The 18,775-nt window shown below is 48.2% G+C and overlaps 1 protein-coding gene across 2 annotated transcripts; it reads left to right on the top strand.

Moving 5' to 3' along the window:
• Positions 1-321: 321 nt before the first annotated feature.
• Positions 322-18,523, top strand: SALL4 (spalt like transcription factor 4). Of its 2 annotated transcripts, none has more exons than XM_070486139.1 (4): positions 322-590; positions 10,754-11,773; positions 13,885-14,165; positions 16,477-18,523. In XM_070486139.1, exons 1-4 carry the CDS (start codon positions 461-463, stop codon positions 16,894-16,896), a joined length of 1,851 nt encoding a protein of 616 aa, XP_070342240.1. In that variant the 5' UTR covers positions 322-460; the 3' UTR covers positions 16,897-18,523. The 2 variants fall into 2 exon arrangements, with proteins under 2 accessions (XP_070342240.1, XP_014687844.1); XM_014832358.3 differs by having other exon boundaries at positions 10,754-13,093.
• The last annotated feature ends 252 nt before the right edge of the window (positions 18,524-18,775 follow it).

Genomic DNA, 18,775 nt, shown 5'->3' with positions numbered 1-18,775 from the left:
GAGCACACTACCAGCTACGCTCGTTGCACAACTTTCACGGAAGCTCCCAGTTTTCAATAAGTATACAACTATTTTTCTTTTTCTCTCCGAGGACTCAGATAGCTGGAGCGAGGATGGGTCCCCCTCTGATTCCGTCCACGATCCAGCCAATCTGAGCCCGGATGCTAATTAGTTGCGCTCCCTCGATGAACACGCCTTTGTCGCATATAGGGCCGGACTACAAAGCCCAGAATGCCTCGCCCCTCCCTGATCAATGACGGCTTATTTAAATGATCTCTGAGGTCTTGGACCCAGGCCAATCAGCTGTCAGGGCTCATGATAAATCGCAATGCATTATTGATAATAATAATTACTGGGACATGCGCGTTCCGGCCGAAGGGGGGTAAATTTCCCAACTCCAGGAATTTGTGGCGGAGTGGGCAAATAACCGCGGCTCTCCCGGCGCCCCGATGCTCGCACCATGTCGAGGCGCAAGCAGGCGAAACCCCAACACATCAACTCGGAGGAGGACCAGGGCGAGCAGCAGCCGCAGCAGCCGGCCCGGGAGTTTGCAGATGCGGCCCCAGCGGCGCCGGCGGCGGGGGAGCCGGGTGAGTGGGGCTGGGGGCGCACGCCCGGGGCGGGCAGTTTCCCGGACGTTCGCGGGACCCTCGAAGGCGCGGGCTTCGGGGAGCTAGCGGCTTCCAGCGCAGATTCTGGAACCGAGATCAGGGGACTCAGTTCCAGAGAAGGGAGGCAGCCTCATTCCACCCCCCGCCCTTGTTAATTTTACACTTTTATCGCTTCGCTTCCCCTCTCGTGTAAGTTTCACCCCCAGGGCTCTCCCCTCTTATTGTAAAATTGACCCCCACCCGCTCCTCTGTCCCTCTCATTCCTGAAAGGTTCCCTTCTCCTTGTCCTGAGCCCCTCTCTTAATTGGTTCCACACCCCTCTCTAGTAACCTCCCCCCACTTGTAAGTTAGGTTCCCCTCCTCCCTCCCTGGCGCCGCTTTTAAAAGAAAGACCCCGGGGGTCCCCACTCTTTCGCTCACCCCTCGGGGGCTTTTCTAGGAGGCTGGACAAGGAGCGCACCCCTGGAAGACCCCCCGGGGGAGGGCGAGCTGTTGCACGCGCCCCTCCCGGGCCAAGTGGGGGGAGGGGGCGCGACCTCTCCCCACCCCCGGGAGCTGGGGTGCGGGCCACCCGCGCTGCGGAGGGCATTGGAGGGCCCGAAGAGGTGGGAGAGAAGGGCACAGGATTTCCCTTTTAAAATTTCTTTTTTGGTTTTCGCTTTTTCTTCCTGGGCTACGCCGCCTGCCGATCTTCGCCCTAACCTTTCGGGGCCTGACCTCCAGCCATCTTTGATTTCCGACTTCCTAAAAATAACTGCGGCGAGCCGGAGGGGTGCGGGCCCCCAGGGGCTGGGGTCGCGGGCGCACGGCAGCCCCGCGGGGTGCACCGGCCTGGCGTTTTGCGTGGCTTTTCTGGGGCGCACGGCTTTCCAAAGGCGCGCCCCCGGGGGCGAGAGGGGAGAGGTCGGGCCAGGGCTGGGCGGTCGCGGCCAGGGCGAGCTCCGGGGCTGACCCGGCCCACGCTTCCGCGGCGAGTGTCTCCGGGGTCGGGAGGAGTTCGGGACCCCAGGCGGGCCGGGAGCGGCGGGGCAAACTCCCTCTTCCTCACTTAACCGAGGTTTTAGGAGCGAGTCGATTTCCCACCATCTCACCCCGTCCCGGCCCGCCAAATTGTCGCCTGATAAGTTTTTAGCGTCCGTGTGGGGGGAGGGGGCGTCTTTAGCTTTCTTTTGGGCTTTATGGGGTCGCTTCCCGTCCACTCCCCGCCTGCCTTCTAATAGCTCAGCCACTGAGGAGGGTGTGCGCGGCTAGCCCAGACACTGCGACCCACAACTCCGATGGGAAGACTTTGGCTCCAGTACCCTGCCCTTTTTTTCGGGGAGGGAATGTAACAAATTTCCCCAAATTTATAGTAGGTTAATGTAAATCCCTATTTTCCCCCAAGGAACATTTTTCCAGGCCAAATTAAAGAGATCGGCTTGACTGAGTGTGCGGCTGTGCGTTTTCGGGGCGTCTGATGGTCAGGGCAGCGCGCACCCGAGCTCCCAGGAGGACGGACTCTCTTTGTGCCGTGGGGGGTGGGGGGAGCATGGAGAGGCTTCGTCGCCTGGCCCACCTGGAACAAAAGGGTTAACCCTCCGCCCGCCCGCTTCCTCCCGAGAGGAGGGGCGAACTCCTGGCTCTGACCCCTCCCCTGGTCCTGCTCTGACCTCCCCTTCCTCCTTCATTTTGGGTGGGCGCACACCAGTGGGGCTTTTAGGGGTGGTTGGCACCTTTAGCGGGGAGCTTGTTACAGGGGCCTTCCTGAATTATCGCTGGCTGGCGTTTGCAATTAGTTAGCCCGAGCTAGGCTAGGATCTCTGGCCTGGCTGTGCGCCCCCTCCACGATTGAGGAGGGGGTGGGTTCGCTAGGGATCGCTTGGGTTGGAGCGGACAGCCGCGTTGCGCGCGGGCGCCCCCTGGAGGCCCAGCCTGGTGCCGCGCCCTTTGCTGAGAGGCGGGTCCTCTCGCAGGTACCGGCTCACACCTGACGCGTGGGACGGGTTCCGGAGCGGAATGCACAGCGCGGGCCTGGGCCGAGGATGGGCGCCCCTGGGGCCTACAGCCAGTTGTTTGTGCGTTCTCTGGTGGCTGTGCCTGGTGTACTTTGCCAAGTCTTTGGAATTCTTGAATAGAGTTCCTCGATCCTAGAATGTTTGCAGAATCCCCAGTTGCCAACATGGGCCAGAAGGTAGTTTTCCCGAGCAGTACGTTTTAGTGACTACCTTTTACATTTGAGCAGCGTGAACTTATATGCATATATACATATATATAATCTCGATATGAATAATTTTTTTAAAAAAATCAATATTGGGCTGGTCTTATTTTACAAAGTCAATCTGAGACCCGCTTGTAAAGAATGCCGTTTTTGAGGGAGGAAAATGAAGTCCGGCAATCAATTAGCAGATCAAAAAATCTGCAGGTGGTCAGGGGGCTCACGCTACATACAGGAAAATTAGCATTTTCTCAAAAGAGTTTCAGACGCCTTTTGTGCTAAACTGGATTACAACCATCAACGATTAAGATTCCCCAGTTTCAAATAACTGCCTAGCCCCAGTTTCTAAACCAAAATGACCTACACTGGCTGTAAGGATTCTGAGAATAGGGCCCCAGGAAGCTCCCATTTTAAGTGAGGGAGAGGGGAATCTCGTTGATAGAAGCGTTAGTCCATCTTGCAGGCTGACTTTCTGTGTTTTGATCTGAGTTTAGGAAAGAGAGGGGCTACAGCTTGCCCACAGCCCCTTTTGTTCCGTTAAAAATAAATTGCACAAGTCCGTGGTCCTTGGTCCTTCAAGCCTCTGCCACCTTCCTCCCCGGTGGGGAGTTGGGGAGCCATCTTGCAGGCAGGAGGAAGAATTAGCACTTCCTCTTTTTAAATGAAGTCAGGCTTTTTGTAAAGGTTTAGAGAAAGATGTGCGCTCCAGTCTGGTTGTATGACTTTCAGCAGTGTAACCTTGAGACCCACTGGATTTCCCTGAGCTTTTGGCTTCTTCCTCTATCCTGTGGTGATAAAGCTTATCTCGTTTAGATAATTTCAACGAGAGAAGGCCCACTGTGTGCTGGGAGAGTGATCAGAAGTAGTTTCATTCACAGTAAGGTCGATTTCGTTTTTGTTTACTTACTGTGTCGAGATGGTGCTGAGCCACCAGCGGGGGTGATTCTGCAGTTTTTATCTGCAGCCTACTGTGCGCCAGACACCGGGCTAGGGGCCTCCAGTATGCGATCCTTACTTCTCATTTTTACTCGCTTTGGCGTAAACTGCGGCTCCAGGTTGAAATGGCTTCTTCTGTCTGAGTTTTAGCCTTACTCTGAATTGGGGCGGTGCGGGGCGGGGGCTGTGTTTATCACAGTCTTAGAGGAATTGCTTATGGGATGGGATTTTCTGTCGGTTCCTTCGATGAGGGAGCCATGGTGAGTGTTTGGCTGATGGAGTTTGGTGCTCTCTCCTCCCTTGTAATTTTCTGAGATGCTGGTCCCTGCGAAGCAGTGTGCCTTTGGTGGACCTTACTACCTGGGAACAATGATGGGGAAGCCAGTTCCAGAAGTTCTCTTTTCATCACCCTTAACCTATTGTACTTTTGTTTATTTAAAAGAGCATCTAAACAATTTGAAAAGCCTCTAAGTCCAGGTGAGAACTGCGTCTCCAGTCACCGTGGTTCATTTTTTTCAAGTAAATTTCGTGTCTGTGTCAGGCTCTGTTCCAGGAGACTCTGGAGAAAGGCAGCAAAGCCCCTGCCTGCATGGAGTTTACGAATTTGCTTAAAAGATGAGCTCCAATTGAGGCAGAATGGGACTGTCTCTAACGTAAATAGTCGAGCTCACACACCATAGTAGCTAGCTCAGGTGATTCTTTAAGCTGGCTGCTTTCATGCTTTCACTCTTTCTTTTCCTTTTCAGTAGAGTCCCTGAATTTTGATCCAAGACTTTTGGAACAATTTTTTTTAGCTCTTAATGAAGTAGAAACTTAATTATAGCTCTGATGTACCACCTGCAAATTGAGTTAAAGGCTTGTTACTTCAGTGTTTCTCGAATTGCTGAATTCCGATGTAAAATTAAACTGAAGGGCACTTTGTTTCACCTAGTTCAATACTTAAGGACTTCTCAGTTTCCTTTTATTTTTGGTAAGCAGTTATCCCGCGGGTGGAGGGAGGGTGGAAGAAGTTGTGTACTTTGGATAATCTACTCATTGTAGTTCTTTTAATATAGGAATGGGAAAAAAAGATAAGCTTGAGGCATAAGACTTTTCTTAAGCTTATGCAGGTTTTATTTTTTAAGCATTTTCGAGTCTCCAGAATTTGATTGGCTTCTAGCAGATGAGCTTTTCTTCCTATACAATAGTAAGAGTATTTTCTATCCATTTGGCAGTGATTGAATCTAAGACCCCTGCTGGGTTTACTGCATTCTTCCAACTTATTGGATAACTAGATGCTGAGAGATAACATTCCTAAAATTCGGAGTGGGGGTGGGGTGGAAGGATGGAAGAGCTGGTTGCTGTGTAATCCCTCTGAACTTTGCTTTTTCCTTTCAGGAAGGGTTAACTTAAGCATACCCAGCAATTGTTCATAACAGAGTCCTCTTACTCTTCGGCAAATACGGTTTCAGTATTTGCCAATGGTGGTCTGGATGTACAAGTACTTTTTACTGCGCGAGCAAACAGAGCTCCTGCTGTTTTAAGACTCAAGTGGGATGTTGCCCGAATTGCTTGGAGGCTACAGAAGAGGCAAGCCTGTGTATACAGTGAAGGCCGAGCTGGTATTCAGGTTGTAAATCACTCTTGTGAACTGTTGGATCCTTCTGGAGCAGAGGAGCTTAACCTTTTTTGTGCCATAGAACCCCGTCTCAACAGAATGTATTTAAAGGCATAAAATAAAATACGTACGTAGAATTCCGAGGAAATAAATTGTATTGAAATATAGTGACCAAAACTGGAAACATTTATGAGATAGTAACGTGCTCCTTTATGACCACAATAAAGAAGATCCAGCAGTCAGTTAGGTCACCACCAGAGTTTTCCAGGAACGCAGCAGCATTAATACCACATGAAGATACCTGCTTTCTATTGATGACAGATCACAGGTTCTGTAGGGACCACTGTGGTATGGTTCCTTACATTCATAAGTGAAAGAAATGTTAAATTTTAGTTCAGGTTAGCGAAAATCAAGAAATTATTTTTCCCATCTAATTTCCTGGATCCCAGTTTAAGAATGCCTCTTTTAAAGATTTTTTTTTCTCCTTTTTCTCCCCAAAGCCCCCCGGTACATAGCTGTATATTTTTAGTTGTGGGTCCTTCTAGTTGTGGTATGTGGGACGCCACCCCAACGTGGCCTGAGAGCGGTGCCATGTCCACGCCCAGGATCCGAACTGGGGAAACCCTGGGCCGCTGAAGCGGAGCGGGCAAACCTAACCACTCTGCCCGCTGGCCGTGGTGAATGCCTTTTAGAACCTGCATTTTAAAACAGTGAGGGAATATTGTCCCCAAGGGGGTGAAAATTGTTTGGGGGAGGGGGACAAAAACATTTATTGGTATTAGAGTGGTTTGTGGCCTTCCAAAGGACCACAGTGCAGAAACAGACAGGCAGTATGTTTGTGGTATTAAGATTTCATGGGGGGGTGATTAGGAAAAACTGCTTTAAGAGCTTCCAGAGAGGGGTATTTTGAGCAACTGCTCTAGAAGAAACAATGAAAAATTGGGCAATTTTAGTCTCCTTAAAGAGTATTTAAGAATACAATCTCTGCTCTTGTATTCTTTAACTAGCAATGTGTCACCTTGAATCACTTCATTATTTCTGAGCCTCAGTTTCTGCATTTGCAAATTGGGCAGATAAATGAGATATGGTCTAAGAGTCTCAGGTGCGTGTTTTGTTGTTTGTGGAGAATGGTGATGGATTCGCTTTAGCCCTTAAAAAGTGAAATGGGCATTTTTGCGTGGGCTTTCTTAGAGATTTCCAGAAGCGGCTAAGACAAAGGATGGAAGCATCCTTATTAAAAAGAAACCGTGGTACAAAATGTATATATCTACACTTAGAAAGTTTCTTCACACACTCCAAGAGCTAGAGACCAGCACCGTTTCTCTTATTTCAGAAGTTTCCCATGTACGTATTTATATCTTTATCTGCAAATGCAAAATGGGAGCACATTATATAGACATCCTGTTCTCTACCCTTTTTTTCTCCTCTTGAAATAAATCTCGGGTAGTTGTCCTATAGAGCAGCGCATGTAAAGGATCTATTTTTGTAGGCTGCAAACTAGTCATCTTTTTTCTGTACTTTAATTTATTTAACCAGAGCCTTACTGGTGGATGGATAAGTGCATCCATTTTTGTTTTTGCTGTTTGTTAATTCGAGAACTGTATCCTTATATTACAGAAAGTAAGTTCCTAACAAAGGAATTGCTGGGTCAAAGGAGGGTTGCGCTAAAGCTGTGATGTTGCCTGATGGCCGTCTGAGGAAGCTCTGTTTCTCTATTTATATGCGCCTACCAACAGTGTGTATTTCCTTCCCAAGAGAAACTTGTTAAAAAGTTAAAAGTTCTGCTTCTTAAAGTTCTTGACACATAATTGCCAGAATTGCTTTTCCAGAAAGATTGTGCCACTTAACACCCCCACAGGCGCCGCATTTCAAGTCTTGGGAAAGTATACGGAGGGAGAGAGAGACAGTATCGTTCAGTATGGGAATTGGCGAGTGTTTTTAACTTGATTGTTGCAATATGACTGTTTGGGTGTGGCGTTGGGGCCCTAAGGAAGGACCTACCTACCTGTTGAACTCCACCTGGACATAGCAGGTGTGCACTGTGTCCAAACTTTTTAGACGACTTCTGGACATCCCAGAAAGACGGTAACGTGTTCTACTCCATCCCGCTAATCATCCCCCCACCCCCTCCCCCCACCCCCCGGACCTGACCCCTCAGGCTTTCCTGTCCCCCCCTGGGGATTCTGTGAGAGGGAAGATAGTTACAGTCTCAACAGAAGAAACATATTATGAAAGGAAGTGTAAGAACAAACAGTTCGGATGGAGGCTCTGGGCACTGCATGCCTGAGTTTTAATGTTGGTGTTGTGTGTATTACCTTGGGCAAGTTAATGTCCTGTGCCTCAGTTTCCCCCTCTGTTAAATGTAGTAATCCCTACCATATACAGTTGTTAATAACATATAAATTGTTTCGAATACACCTGGCACATAAGTGGTCACGAGTTATCTATGACTAATTTTTAATTGTGTTGCCTTGTGCAAGTCACATTACTTCAGTTTGTTTTTCTCATCTGTAAATAGGGCTGATATTTAATAGTATAGTGGTGGGGGGGGGATATCTAGAGAGCCTCGTCTGAACTACAGGAAGCTCTCTGGCTCGTCTTCTCACCACCCTGTCCCTTGCCCCAGCCTTGCACATGGTGAGATGTGTTAAATGCGTGAGGCGTTACATGACTGTTGGCGTCCTCTTCTCAGCAGTCTTTGTTGCCCAGCTAACTATATAAGCCATTAGAACTATGGTCGTGTGTCATTTAACAATGGGGCATGTTCTGAGAAATGCTTTGTTCGGGTGTTTCATCATTGTACAACATCATGGAGCCTGCCTACACAAACCTGGGTGGTGTAGCCTGCTCCACCCCTAGGCTCTATGGTACCGATCTCCTGGGACCACTGACACATTTGTGGTCCGTTCTTGATTGAATGGTCGTTATACAGTGCACAACTGTAGAAGAGGTGGGAAAACTAGTGTTCACTGAACACATAGAGTGTCTGCACTTTCCCTAGATCCTAGGATGGTGCAGGGCACAGACCCTCCACAAACGGGTTAAGTTAATCACTTCACTTAACCCAGGTGCCTACCTTAGGAGGTGCTCATGATTATGCATGTCTAATAGAAATTCTGAGGGGTGAACTCCCTGTATCCAGCCTGTGTTAAGAGGTGGCCTCTGGCTTGCCCCTCATCTCTTTCCTTCCCCCTGGCAGGCGAGACCTGCTGATGGCTCTTGTCTCGTTCTCCTGGCCCACCCCAACCCGCATACACCTGACAAATCTTCCTATTGTTACCTACTCTGAAATTAGTAAAGATTAAGTCAGTTTACTAAGGCCATGTTCTGTAAATTTGAAAGAACGTCTTTTTGAAAATCTGATGAAACCTGTGGATCTCAAGAGCAATAGACTTTGTTTCAAGATCAGCCCCTCTGCCGAACTGTCGACAGGCTCCTCAGTCAAAAACCCGTGGTTTGAGGAAGTGTGATCACCCAAGAAGTTGAGAGGCAAAATATGTTAGTTTATTTTAAAAAGTAGTAATTAATTTTATTTTTTTCTCCCCAAATCCCCCTGGTACCTAGATGCATATTTTTAGTTGTGGCATGTGGGGTGCTGCCTCAGCGTGGCCTGATGAGCAGTGCCATGTCTGTGCCCAGGACCTGAACTGGTGAAACCCTGGGCCACCGCAGCAGAGCGTGCGAACTTAACCACTCGGCCATGGGGCCGGCACCCTAAAAAGTAGTAATTTATTGAAAAGTGGTGTGGATTCTTCCTGCCCTTTCCCCGATGCAATTGTACATTTCAGGCAGCTTTTGTTTTAAACAAAAATGATCACATTTTACATACCGTCTACAGCCTATTTCTTTTGCTTAACTTCTGTCTCCATGTCAGGGCATATGGGAATTCTGTGTCATTTTTGCACTGTGGGTACACCAAAATTTACTCTTTGGAGGCTAAAGACATTTCGGTGAAAAGTACCCTCTTCCTGCTTAGATCTTTGTACACGTGCACAGGTGTCTCTGTGGTTTGGGTCTGAACACCTGGAGTTGCTGGATCTGAGGTGGACCTATGTGACTTCTCAGCGGTGGGGGTTACATATAATGATAGGATAGCTGGGAAATGAGGAAAGTAAAGGAGCTTAAAGAGGCTCTCCTCCCGCCTGGCTGCTTATTGCCAGAGCCCAGGCTTCTGGCTAAAGCACGTCCCGAGACAAGAATTTTAATGTGCGGGCAAGCACTAACCGGGCAGGGCATAGGACCCAGTTCCAAAAGGAATCTGTGGACCCATCATTTTTGGGAATGTAGCCGCTGTTGGATTTCATGTAACAGTAGGAGAAGTTGCAAATGGAAGCGGAGGAACGGACTCCATCCTTCCCACCCCTCCTTCCGTTCTCGGGCTTCTCTCTTTATATAAGGGCTTATTAACTCTTTTAATGTCCTAACCGTCAAGACATTTCTCTAGGTTTTTCATAATCTGGAGGGCCAGTGAAGTTTTTTTCTATAGTCATGCCTTTCTTGGATATGCAATGTTTCCTTTCTTCTGATGTGTTTCTCATATGTGAAAATAGTCCTAGGAATGTCGGCTTGGCCTTCCCGTCTGAACTCACCCAGTGTACTGTTCTCCACATTTTAAGTGAATTTAGCGCTACCATCGTAAGTGTTGGTGCCTTTAAACTTTGCTCGTCCTGGGTGGGAAGCTGTACTCCTTACGTTGCCTGAATGCGTGATTCACTGCAATTTCGCTTTTGATGGGCCCGGGACAGAGATGGGCGCAACCATGACTTCAGCGGGTTCACACCTCATCTTTTTTGATTGTGTGAAATCCGTTTGCCTCTGTAAGCTAGCTTTGAGTGGGGTGCAGAGCTCCAAGGGGACTATTTTAATAAATTATGTGAGTTTCCTGGGGCTGCTGTAACAAGTGGCCACAAAATGGATGGCTTCAAACAACAGACATTTATTCTCATGGTTCTGGAGGCCAGATCTCTGAGATTCAGGTGTGAGCTGGTTTCTCGGAGGTTCTGAGGGAGAGTTTCTTCCAGACCTCCTTCCTACCTTCTCTTGGCTTCCAGCTGCCTAATCCTTTTCTTCACGCTTTCTCATCCTCTGTCTCATCGTCCTTTCCTTTCTCTTTAAAGACACCAGGCGTTGGGTTTGGTACCCTCCCTAGTTAGATTTGCAAAGATTCTCCTCCAAATGCAGGTCGCATGCCCAGGTGCCTGGGGTGAGGACGTGGACGTATTTTAGGGGATGTAACCACTACCTAAGTGGTTGGTTTGTACAGACCTTCGATGCCTGGTCCCTTACGCAATCTTCTGCCTGTTGGCACACAGCTCACGAAGACTTGTTGTATCATGAGTTGTTGTGGTTTTTCCCCAGAAATTGCCCCAGATCCCTTCTTGAGTAGAATTCTTAGCTTTCTCTTTCTTGCTGCAGGTGCTCCAATGAACCACCCAGGGAACGGCGATGACGTGAGTGGGGACGGAGTGACGGTGAAGAGGCCTCGTCGGGAAGACACTCACATCTGTGAGAAGTGCTGTGCGGAGTTCTTCAGCTTCTCTGAGTTCTTAGAACATAAGAAAAATTGCACTAAAAATCCACCTGTCCTCATCATGAATGACAGTGAGGGGCCGGTGCCTTCAGAAGACTTCTCCGGGGCTGTGCTGAGCCACCAGCCGCACAGTCCGAGCAGTAAGGATGGTCACCGGGAGGATGCCGGCAGCTCAGGGGACGTGAAGGAGAAGCCGGGGGCAGAGCCCGTCATGTACCTAAAGACGGAGACCGCTGTGCCACCCACTCCCCAGGACATAAGCTATTTACCCAAAGGCAAAGTGGCCAACACTAACGTCACTCTTCAAGCACTACGGGGCACCAAGGTGGCGGTGAATCAGCGGAGTGCGGATGCTCTGCCAGCCCCCTTGCCTGGTGCCAACAGCATCCCGTGGGTCCTCGAGCAGATCTTGTGTCTGCAGCAGCAGCAGCTACAGCAGATCCAGCTCACCGAACAGATCCGCATTCAGGTGAACATGTGGGCTTCCCACGCCCTCCACTCCGGCGTGGCGGGAGCTGATACCCTGAAGACACTGGGCAGCCACATGTCCCAGCAGGTTTCGGCCGCTGTGGCTCTGCTCAGCCAGAAGGCTGGAAGCCAAGGTCTGTCTCTGGATGCCTTGAAACAAGCCAAGCTACCTCACACAAACATCCCTTCCACCACCAGCTCCGTGTCCCCAGGGCTGACACCCTTCGCCCTGAAGCCAGATGGGACCAGGGTGCTCCCGAACGTCATGTCACGCCTCCCGGGTGCCCTGCTACCTCAGGCCCCAGGCTCTGTGCTCTTCCAGAGCCCCTTCTCCACGGTGGCGTTAGACCCATCCAAGAAAGGGAAAGGGAAGCCACCGAGCATCTCCCCAGTGGATGTCAAACCCAAAGACGAGGCCATCCTCTACAAGCACAAGTGTAAGTACTGTAGCAAGGTTTTTGGGACTGATAGCTCCTTGCAGATCCACCTCCGTTCCCATACTGGAGAGAGACCCTTCGTGTGCTCTGTCTGTGGCCACCGGTTCACCACCAAGGGCAACCTCAAGGTGCACTTTCATCGACATCCCCAGGTGAAGGCAAACCCCCAGCTGTTTGCCGAGTTCCACGACAAAATGGCGGCAGGCAATGGCCTTCCCTATGCACTCTCTGTACCTGTCCCTGTAGATGAATCGAGTCTCTCTTTAGACAGCAAACCTGTCCTGGTAACAGGGATCCCCAATGTAGGGCTACCTCAGAATCTCTCTTCGGGGACTAACCCCAAGGACCTCATGGGTGGCCCACTGCCCAACGACCTGCAGCCTGGGCCTTCTCCGGAAAGTGAGGATGGATCCATACTCTCTGGGGTGGGGCCAAACCATAATTCCCTGAGGGTTGGTGGCTTCCAAGGGAGTGGGACACCCGAGCCAGGGTCAGAGACTCTGAAATTGCAGCAACTGGTGGAGAACATCGACAAGGCCACCACCGACCCCAATGAATGTCTCATTTGCCACCGTGTCTTAAGCTGCCAAAGCTCCCTCAAAATGCATTACCGCACCCACACTGGGGAGAGACCCTTCCAGTGTAAGATCTGTGGTCGAGCCTTCTCCACCAAAGGCAACTTGAAGACACACCTCGGGGTTCACCGAACCAACACATCCATAAAGACGCAGCATTCGTGCCCCATCTGCCAGAAGAAGTTTACCAACGCAGTCATGTTGCAGCAGCATATTCGGATGCACATGGGTGGGCAGATTCCCAACACACCCCTGCCGGAGAATCCCTGTGATTTTACAGGTCCCGAGCCAATGATGGTCAGTGAGAATGGCAGTACAGGTGCCGTCTGCCATGATGATGTTGTTGAAAGCATCGATGTAGATGAAGTTGGCCCCCAGGATGCCCCCAGTAGCTCCTCAAAGGTCCCCATGCCTCTTCCCAACGTCCACTCGGCATCACCTACTCTAGGGTTCACCATGATGGCGTCCCTAGATGCCCCAGGGAAAGTGGGTCCTGCTCCTCTTGTCCTTCAGCGACAGAGCAGCAGAGAAAACGGTTCAGTGGAGAGTGATGGCTTGACCAACGACTCGTCGTCCTCCGTGATGGGAGACCAGGAATATCAGAGCCGAAGTCCAGACGTCCTGGAGACCACGTCCTTCCAGGCACTCTCCCCGGCCAATAGCCAAGCAGAAAGTATCAAGTCCAAGTCTCCTGATGCTGGCGGCAAAGCAGACGGCTCCGAGAGCGGCCGCCCCGAGATGGAAGGTGATAGAGTTTTGGATTTAACTTATGTCCAGTTTGGGCACAAGGTCATCCAAGAGGAACCTGGGTTGAACTTTACAGACGGAGAGTATGATGTATGCAAAGCAGCTCCTCTTTAGGGCAATTAGTCTGTACTTTTGGGTAGAGGGAAATAATAACCACCTCTGTCCTGGTACTGACATGCTTTTATTTATGATGGTTAATTGTATTGGATATGGACAGCATAGTTTCTTGTTGATTTTTATTTTTGTGTTTGAGCCCCATGGGGACATATGGGTAATCTTAAGTAAATGCTCCATTAAAAGAATATTTGAGAAAGTGGGTTTTGACCACTGAGATAAGCCGTAGTTCCTTGATTCTGAGGTCCCATTCCCTATGTAAGTTTCACAAATTAATAACTCTTGAGGGAGAAAAAGAATCTAACCCATTTGAAATGTACATATAAATTGTGGGGTGCCTCTTGAGGTCCTTCATAGTAAAATGGGGTAACAGCTGCCTGGTAGAATCAAAGAAAGATGGCGTCTGGGCCAACTTTAAAGATAACTTCTTATGCAGAAAGTTGAGCTTGAATTGCAGGGGCTTATGTGCTGCCCATACTTTTACACCAAAATGGTAAATTTTCCTTAAGTGTTTGAGTCATTGTTCTCTGTGCAGGAAAACAAGTCAAAGGAAAGCTGCTTCCGGGGTGTAAATTTCCAGAAAGCCATTTCCAGGCGCTAGACAGTGGGCAATTGTTGCAGAGTGAATGAGTGTGAGATGATAAAGGTTTGGGATTTCTTTTCTCTGTCTACTAGGTCGGAGCAGTCTCCCATCACCCTTTATCCGAGCCCAGCCAACCTATGTCAAAGTTGAAGTTCCTGGTACGTTTGTTGGACCTGCGACCATGTCCCCAGGCGTGACACCTTTGTTAGCGGCCCAGCCACGCCGACAGGCCAAGCAGCACGGGTGCACGCGATGCGGGAAGAACTTCTCGTCTGCCAGCGCTCTTCAGATTCACGAGCGGACGCACACTGGGGAGAAGCCTTTCGTGTGTAACATATGTGCACGAGCTTTTACCACTAAAGGCAACTTGAAGGTGCGTTTCCTTCTGGTTTCTGCAGGGGTGGGGCTCAGTGTTCAGCAGCCTCTCTTTACTGCTGTTACCCATCCGTGATGAATTCTCCCGTTAAGACCAAATGGGATATTACAGTCATCCCACAACTGGCTCTTGAAATATTCTTCTTTAAAAAGAAGTATATTTTCTCACCTTGCAAGCTCTCTGAAACTGGGATGCTTCTCGCTTTCAGTGTCTGTAATTGGTGATGCTTTTTTCTAATCTTAGCGGCACACAAAGTAATGATGTGTTTTTACAAGTGATGCTGTGAGGGAGGGAGCAGAACACGTGGTCTACCGTGTGCTCCTGTCTCTTAGCGCAAAGTCCAGCGTGAGTGGTTTTCCATCCAGTACTGGGGGACACGGTGACTTCCTGGAACAACAGTGAAGTAGATGTATGAAAGCAAATCTGGAGAGGTAGATGATGTTTGTCACGTGTGCACTGTGGTCTTAAGTCGTTTATGGATTTGTGCATGCTTCCAGACTTGACCACCCTGTGCATTGGTTTTTGTTTTCCTAGCCTGCTAGGTTGAAATAAATCCATGAGTTAACAGACAGTACCACTGGGGTTAAAAAGAAGAAAGCCTGCAGGTTATGAGCCATGCTGTTAAAACTGAGCCTGGGTCCTTCTGGAGAATGGCCTATGTTGTCATGATGAGTTGGTCTATCTAAAACTTTACTGGGGACATGGGAAGGACACTCTCCCATGTAAGGATGGAAAGTGGCCTGGGGGAGAAGCCAGGAAGGGAATGGGGGACCCAGGTTTTCCTCCTGGCCTTGCCTTCAGCTTGCACAGGCGTGTTTCTCTGTGGCTGTCTCTCCTTCTCCAGTGAGTAGACTCAGACGAATTCTTTGTAGCTAGAATAAAGGTTGAAACTTCATCTGAAAGTTGACCCAGGAGACTATGCGTCGTTTTAAAAATTAAAAGTACTTATTGCAAAAACAACCTGTATAGAATATAATTTATGTATTATATATACTAGATAGATAAAGAATATATGTTTAGTCTAGTTGGCAAAACCACCAGAAGAGGAACATGAAATAACTTAATCTCTAATACTGACTAGAATACAAAGCCTGAATGAGTTCCCAGGCCCTGGCATCAGCCTGGGGAAGGTGTGGAGCTGCTGTCGCTGCACAAGTGGCTTTGGGCAGGTGGCTCCCTGAGCCTCGGTTTCCCAGGCATAGGGGTAATGTAGTCATGACAACTACAGATTTGTCCTGGAGGTTAATGAGTTATATTAGTAAAGTGTTTCAAATTACACCTGGAGCATCTTAACAGCGTCTTATAGTGATTAAGAGCAAGTCACTTCTGAGCCTGGTGGGATGATAGCTAGTGACTTCTAAGGATGCCAGTGAAGATGAAATAGGAATGCCTGAGACACCTGGGACCTACCACATTCTTCAGCTCTCTTTAAAGAAGCTGAAAGGAATTTGAAAACTCACGAGCCAGACCAGACCAGTAATTGCGGAAAGGAGGCCTGCTTGGAGAACCAATAGGTAACAGGATCTCTTTCCTCATCAGAAGAGGCCTTGCCTTGCCTGCCACCTGAGATTAAATCGCATTCATTCCCCACCACGGCCTTCTATAACCTTCCCGACAACGCATAGTTTCCTCTGTAGCAATGATTGCCATTGTTGATGTGCTGGGCACGTAGGATTTCAGCTCCGTCAGGGCAGGGTCCGTTTTGTTCAAAAAGTACTTTTTAACTCAAATTTTTATTCAAGTAATTGTAGATCCACACGCAGTGAGATGTCACACAGATCCGTACACACTTGACCCAATTTCCCCCCGTGGTAGAATTTTGCAAAACTGTAGTATAATAATAACACAACCAGGATATTGACATTGCTGCAATCTACTGGTCTTGTTCAGATTTTTCCTGTTTCGCTTGTGCTTAGTGAGCGTATCTGTTAAGTTCTGTACAATTGCATTACCTGCGTAGGTTTGTGTATTACCAGATTTCAACCCCAGCACTGGAAACAATGCCTGGTACACAGTAGGTTCGCAGAAGTACTCATGTGAACAGTGGGATGGGGGCAAACTGGAGTGTATATTCCAACCTTGATTGCCCTTACTTGCCTCTGGGCCAGATCATCTGATTTGTTTTCTCCTCCCAAGAGAACCGATACCTGGATTTTTTAATATATGAAATCTGATTCTTAAATTATGTTAAAACACTGTTTGGGTAGAACCAAGCCCACATGCAGACTGACTGTGGCTTGCCAACATGCAAGTTTTGCATGGAAACCTCTGTGTTTTGCTGGAAACCTCTCTGTCCCTTTTCCTGTAGGTCCACTACATGACGCACGGGGCCAGCAATAGCTCTGCACGCCGGGGGAGGAAGCTGGCCATCGAGAACACCATGGCTCTGTTAGGAACGGAGGGAAAGAGAGTCCCCGAGATGTTTCCCAAGGAAATCCTGGCCCCTTCGGTGAATGTGGACCCTGTCGTGTGGAACCAGTACACCACCATGCTCAATGGCGGTCTGGCCATGAAGACCAACGAGATCTCCGTGATCCAGAGCGGTGGCATTCCTACCCTCCCGGTTTCCTTGGGGGCCAGCTCCATCGCGAATAACAACGCTATCTCCAAGATGGATGGCTCCCAGTCAGCTCTCAGCGCCGAAGTAGAGAAACCAGGGGCTGCCGACAGTGTTCCCAAGCACCAGTTCCCTCACTTCCTGGAGGAAAACAAGATCGCAGTCAGCTAAGGAGAACCCACGTGGAAGGAGAAATGCAGACAGTGACCTCTAGAACTGTACCTTTTTTGTTGTTTTTTAAGAACCCATCTTCTCCTGTTTGTTATCTTACGGATGTGCAAATGATGTTTACAGTTGTGACCACAACCTCAGGCAAGTCCTACAATCATGATGCTATGCTGCTTTGCAAAAGAAAACAAAAAACAAAAACAAAAAAAAGAAAAATTGAAAAAAAGAAAAAAATTACACTAAAACAAATACAGACTAGTGTTTGGTTTTTGTTTGTTTTTTTTTAAATTCTGGAAAGAAGCGGGTCTTGCAAAGTAGCTTTGTTACTTGCGACAAATTGTATACATAAAACCTTTGTGTAACCTGGAGTAACTGTTTCCAAAGACCGGCGTCTGTTTCAAGTGGGAACTTACTGAACCACAATGGAAAAGACAACTGTTTGAGTCTAATGGGAGGGGGAGGGGTGCTATATACTCTTGTAGTGACTGTATGCCGGTCAATGGACAAGATCTGTCATCTATTTAGGGACCTGTTTTCTATCCCCAGCCCCTCACATCCATCCTTTTTTTTTTCTTTTCTTTTTTGAATGTACTTTAAAAAAACAAAACAAAAAAACCCCTAAGGTTGTAGAAATTACTAAATTCCTTCAACCTTGGAACCTTAAGTAGGATGCCCTCAAGGGACTGATTTTAGTCCTTAGGGAGTCAATTGTGTGTGCTGCTTATTTAAATACAGTTCCCTTGGCGCCCCAGGAGTGCCAAGGTACTTCCCTGTGCTTTTCCAGATGCCGCCTCCTTCCTGAACCCGGGGGAGGTGGGCAGCGGAGCAGGGAATCTCAGGTGACTGACTTTAGCTCGCCAGTGCCTACTTTATCGAAGAACTGGGTTTTCCTTCTTGAAGAAACTCCTGGAAGGGCGTGTTTCTTATAGGTTCACATACTGATTTTTACAAACATTTCCTTGGTGCGACTTATGCCAAGTAATGATGAAGATTTTTTTCCCCCTGAGTATTGCATGAAGGCTACGAAGTTGGAACAGGCAAGTCCTGGATGTGAAAGCTTTAATTTATCTACCTCATTTATTTTTTATTTTTGTAGCCATAGTCTCTATTTTCCTATTTTATGACCGCTGAAGTGTTTCTAGCCTCTGTCTTAAACCTAAGAGTTGATTGATGTATTGGTGGGAGCAGCTGGATGATGCGATTCTTTTTTTTTAACCCCCTTTTTGTATATGTAATATTAAGCAAACAACGAAACGTTGCTCTAACAATTTAACAAGGGAGGAGAAAGAAAGACCCGGATTTTGGGGTGGAGAAGTCTTTCCCCCTCCATGTGGAAAAGTAGATCAAGACTGTTAGCGAAAGTTTGTCTTCAGTTATTGCACCTGATTTTAGGATCCAAAAAACAATTTTGTTTTTGCCAAATTGTGCCTTTCCTTCTGGAATTGTAAGTGAACACAAGAATAGTACATGTTTACACTGTGAAGTGGATATTGTTACAGACAACACACCAGAGGCTTTCTCACTGTTAAGCTAATAATGTCTTGTGAATGTACGATCTACGGAGAAACCCCTGTAGTTTTACCTGCTGATGCTGTCTGTCTGTTGGAGAATAAATTTTGGATGTTTTTTTTGCCCCATCAGTTGTGTATGTAAGTTTTTCTGGTAGTTTCTACTCTAAACCTGAGAAGCCTTACTTGACAGTCATTTCCAGCTGCCTTGTGACCCTCCAGGTCCTGGAATCCAAGATACGCATCTGCTTCCATCCATGCTTGACTCTCTGCTCAAGCACACAGACCCCTACGTGCTGGTTGGTCTCTCTCCTTAAGGCCTAAAAGTTTCGCTAGCATAATCTCATTCTGGAGAACTTTCCTGTGTGTGTGCT

Source organism: Equus asinus, chromosome 15 (assembly GCF_041296235.1).
Source record: "Equus asinus isolate D_3611 breed Donkey chromosome 15, EquAss-T2T_v2, whole genome shotgun sequence".
NCBI classification, from domain to species: Eukaryota; Metazoa; Chordata; class Mammalia; order Perissodactyla; family Equidae; genus Equus; species Equus asinus.
The sequence above is the reverse complement of the archived record's forward strand: the minus strand, read 5'-3'. Positions and strand labels throughout refer to the sequence as shown.